The following is a 4,911-nucleotide window of genomic DNA, read 5'->3' on the forward strand; positions in this document are numbered from 1 at the left end:
TAGCAAATAAATTTACAGCAATTTAACCAAGTGGAAACCACTTCTTGAATCAACATATATCCCTTAAACATAAACTAACACCTCCACTGCTGTAATCGAGCCGAGTCAGAATAAGCTCGAACTTAAAAAAGTTGGCTCGGGCTCGGTTCGTTAACTTTACTGAGTTGAAAAATCAAGCTCGAACTCAGCTCGTTAATTTTTCTTTATCTAATATTGTTATATAAACAACAAAAATATAAGTTTTAACATCATTTATATATGTTTTATTTTTGTTCCTTTTTTATAATCTTTATTTTTTTTTTATTTTTTTTTTCATTTAGTAACGAATCAAGCAAAGCCGACTTGTTCAAATTCGAGCTCTTTTCAAACTATTTTTCAAGACAATATTTTCTGACATCCCTAACCTCTGACCTCATTTATATAATCAAGGAAATTGACAAAAAGAAATATGTACAATGAGTCACTAAATACATTGACAAAAGAAATCAAAATGATTAAGACCGTTGACTTTTCCCATGTGTTCTAACATGCAAATGTCACTTAAATTATTTTCATAATATATCAAATAGCTAATAAAATTATCGGTCTTCTTAGAAAAAAAATGTTTGTCTTCTTCAGTTCATCTTCTTCGTAATCGTCATTATCAAACATAAATCGTCATATTCACGAACAAATTCACGGCGAAAAAGATTTAGAACTTTCAGAAGATTCGAAACTAGGGTTTCTCGTATAACTTAATTCTAACGAAACCTGTCTCTGATACAGTAACTGTCGATAAAAATTCCCAATAAACATCTCCGCTCTCTTATCGATATCTTCTTCGTCACGAAAACTCATTGTCCTTTGCATATGAAAGCTTCTCGACTTGTTCAACTCCTTAACCGACAAACCCGGACCAAACTCTCTATTCTCTTCCTCATCATCCGAGGACGACACGATTATGGTCAGCCCAAATTGTTCTCGGAAGCTCAAGCGCCTGCGACGGAGGCCCCCACCACCCGTGAAAGCCGAGACAAGCCACCACCTGTTTATGTTTGAGTTCATGAGGAATGTGACCTTTTTAACCATGGTTTTTAGCTTGTTTAGTAAGTACCAATTTCGGTTGTTGTTTTCTGCCATTTGGGGGTGATTTGCGGAAGAATAGGAGGTAATATGAAATGGGTTTGATGGATAATATTAATATTAATATATAGGATGTTGATGGTCGTGTTGTTGAGTGCCGGATAATATATATGTAAGATGATGGATGATACGTGGAAATTTACAAACTTGGTACATGGAAAATAACGTCAAGAAAAGGAACTAGGTGACGTGTGCCAGCTTGTGCTGCAAGGGACGCGGTGTATGCACGTTTGTAAAGTGGTTTAAGTAATCAAATGACTAGAAAGTCTAATGTTTTTTATTATTAAAATTTGAAATTAGACTAAATATTACATTAGCCGTGTGAAATTACCTATTTAGCTTCAATGGTTTGAAACTTTAAAACGTATTAAAAACAAGAAGAATGAGTTGTTGATCCGGTCCTCTCCTAGGTTAGCCCGACCAAACACTAAAATCCATACTCGTTATCATGGCAATTTGGGTTCTACGAACCGAAAGAATAGAGAAAAAGTTGAGGACCATGAAATGATTTGTGTGTTGTGATTAGTTAAAACTTGATGTTTTATATTAAATAAAAAATTATAATTCTCCATCATCTTGATACACCCTTGTTTTATAATCCAAAACCGTTCACATCGCATTATCCAACTCTATTTCTATATTGTTTTTCTTTTCTATTAATAACTAGTGACTGTTTTGGTCAAAAATCGATTAAGGATAATGTAACCAAATTTGTAAAGTGAGGTTTAGTGCTTGAATGATAATAACGATTATGAAATGATTGTAAACAATAATACAGAGATTTGTTGCGAGAAAAAGCCCTTGATCTTGGTCGGATCGCTGACACAAAAACCCCTGGTGATGACAAATCGTCTATCACCTCTTTATTAATCAAAAAGGGTGTTACAAGGGGTTGGAGGTTATGATCATTAATACAAATCGTCCAACAACTAATCCTATCTTTGCGCCACTCTCCCACTAGTTGCGTCGAAGTCTTTTGACCACGTGCTGAATGAGTCTCATAGCGAAATAATAGATAGACTAGATCTTCCAGCCGTATACCTATCAAATTTAAACCTACACAAAGGAAATAATTGTTAGTAAAACAAATACCGAGGATCCTTGATCCTGACTTAGTTCTGGAACTCTTATCAAGGATAACTGATCCAAACGCGCCACAAAGATACCATATTCTTGGTACAAATTATTCGTGCACCAACAGTGACTTACGCGCACATTTCGTGGCGAAATCAATTGATTAAACCCAGATGTGGTATTGGCTAATTTAGTAACAGGACCAAAACTAAAGCAAAAAAATTGTTCGGTTACGTTTGTTATGGTAACATAACTAAAACAAAAACACACATATATATATATATGTATATATATTGAGGTGGACCAATGGGGTGGCTTCAGTCGATAAAAACGTGTGTGTTTATCAAACCCGAGCGTTGACGGTCCCGAGTGTTGAGTCAGTGAGTCTGTGTGAATTCGGTCGGTTTCTGTCATGCTCGTTACGGTACCGGAACTAAAAAAATGCCATAAGTCTCCAATTACAAGCGCAACTGCTCTTGAAAACGCACAAGGATCTGAAGATGCTGCTAACAACGGCACTAAACTAGAGACGACATACTTTCACTCCAATGGAAATGATGTTAGCTTTTCATTCACCATTAACTTAGATGATCTACGTGTCTCTTCTGTTTAACAAACATACATCTCTTCTTTCTTTCTTTCTTTCAAAGCCAGAGTCAGATAAAAAAAACAAATACTATTAAAAAAGGTGAAGTCGAAACTGAGCAACCAACCGATACAACTATTCCCAACCCACCCTAATACCTACACAGAATAACCACCAAACCAAAGAAAGAAGTTGTTTATTAAACCAAACTAATTTAAATTAAACAAAGCCCTAAAGTAAAAAGAAAGTCTATGACACAAACTATCAACTTTACTCTATATAGATAATTTATTTTAAATCATGCTTGAGGTACAAATCGACATGTTTGATGTATTAAATCGAAATGCTTGAGATACAATTTTTAAATTTTGAAAATGCGAATAATGAGTGTCCATGATGCATATAAAGAATTTGGAACTAGAAATTTTATTGGATAACCATATAGATGAAATTTAAAAACGGAGACTTCATTTGAGGTATTGTATTTTGTTTTAATTTTAAAACGTTAATCAAGTTTTTATGTAGGAATTAAGATGTTATCAAAACTTGCACTTCTATAATGATATTGTAAAATATATTACAACAAATTAATACATCGGTAGAACCCACCGAGATTCATAGTAATGATCATGCTGAGTTAGAGTTGTCCATATAGATCAAAGTTTGCTCTAAACATTTCTTACTCAAAATAGACTCGGTTGTAAACCTGACAAATCATCTCACCCCGGTTTGTAAAGAAGCCAAGTTATAACATGATATGTTTTTAAGTTATTACACAAAATAATGGTTATTAGGTATTTTATATTACATTCATAACTCTGTGTGGGATGTGCACGGTTTGGTTTGGTTTGGTTTGGTTTAATTATTAGCCTCATAAAAATAGTCTAATCGGGTTTTGGTTAATTGGTTAAACTTTCAATTTTCTGTTCGGTTTGGTTTAGTTATTAGCCTCATAAAAATACATTAATAAATGCATAAATACACGAAATAAATATATAAATATATTAATTGGATATATAAATACATAAAATAAAGGTATAAAACATGAAATATATGACGCATAATACTAAAAATTAGTAATTAGTTGTTTCTATTTGTCAATCCTAGGGTTTTAAGTTGTTGAAGATGACTAAAAATAAAAGGGGCTTAAAGATTAGTAGTCAGTTGTTTCTATTTTAATATAAAGAATAGTTTAGTAATTACATCTTATTTAACATTAAAAAAAGGGATAGAATTACCGATTTGAACGAAATTATCTATATATAGTAAAAGCCAATGTTGGTGCCGCAAGCCTCTCATTGGCCAAGTGACGGACCAACATTGGTCCTTGTCATTTGTTCTTTTTTTTTACTTTTAGTTCGTAGCGAACGTTGAAAATCGACCAAATTCGCACAGACTCGCCGCCTCAACGACCGTGAACGACAACGCTCGGGTTTTAGTTACTGACGCCACCCTGTTGGTCCACTTCAACTTTTTATATCTTTTTTTTTCGTTTCGGTACCGTAACAAACGTAAACAAAACCGACCGAACTCACATCTTCTCATCACCTCAACGCTTGGGACGCTCGGGTTATATAAACAACGTTTTAAATATTTTATTTTTGGGATTTTAACACTCGGGTTTTACAAATGTTGTTTATACCGTAAAGAACGTAACCAATACTGACCGAAATTGCGTCGCCTCGTCATCTTAACACCCGTATTTCAACGCCCAGATTTTAGCGACCGAAATTGTCACGCAACGCGCGAGTCAATTGCTAGTTAATGAGAAACGTGAAACCCCAATATTTCATATACAAAACCCGAAGGTTTTGAATAACACTCGTAAAAGTGACCAAACCTCAAACGGACATAAATAACACTGTAGTCTTCCCCGTCGCCCCCGCATCGTGATGATACATTTCAATTCAAATGTGTTTTTTTGTTTAAAGTTAATTACATAACAAAATGGTTATTGAAGTCAAAAGAGTGTTAGAGTCTTTCTTTCCGTAAACTCTCCACCACCATGCTCTAGTCTAAACCCACCACCACAACCGCAAAATGTCACAATTCAACGAACGCGACACCGTCCCACTCAACCATCGATGAAATCGACACCGTCAGTCGGGTTGTTTTTAAATGTAGTTTGT

At 34.5% G+C, this 4,911-nt stretch overlaps 1 protein-coding gene across 1 annotated transcript; it reads right to left on the reverse strand.

Annotated features, from left to right (window-relative positions):
* Window positions 1-675: 675 nt before the first annotated feature.
* Window positions 676-1,119, reverse strand: LOC143543754 (uncharacterized). The gene has a single exon (XM_077036006.1). The coding sequence runs from the start codon at window positions 1,117-1,119 to the stop codon at window positions 676-678; it is 444 nt and encodes a 147-aa protein (XP_076892121.1).
* Window positions 1,120-4,911: the final 3,792 nt, after the last annotated feature.

This window comes from Bidens hawaiensis, unplaced genomic scaffold (assembly GCF_021521415.1).
Source record: "Bidens hawaiensis isolate Kalapana, Puna unplaced genomic scaffold, B.hawaiensis_p1.1 tig00013295_1, whole genome shotgun sequence".
In the NCBI taxonomy this organism is placed as follows: Eukaryota; Viridiplantae; Streptophyta; class Magnoliopsida; order Asterales; family Asteraceae; genus Bidens; species Bidens hawaiensis.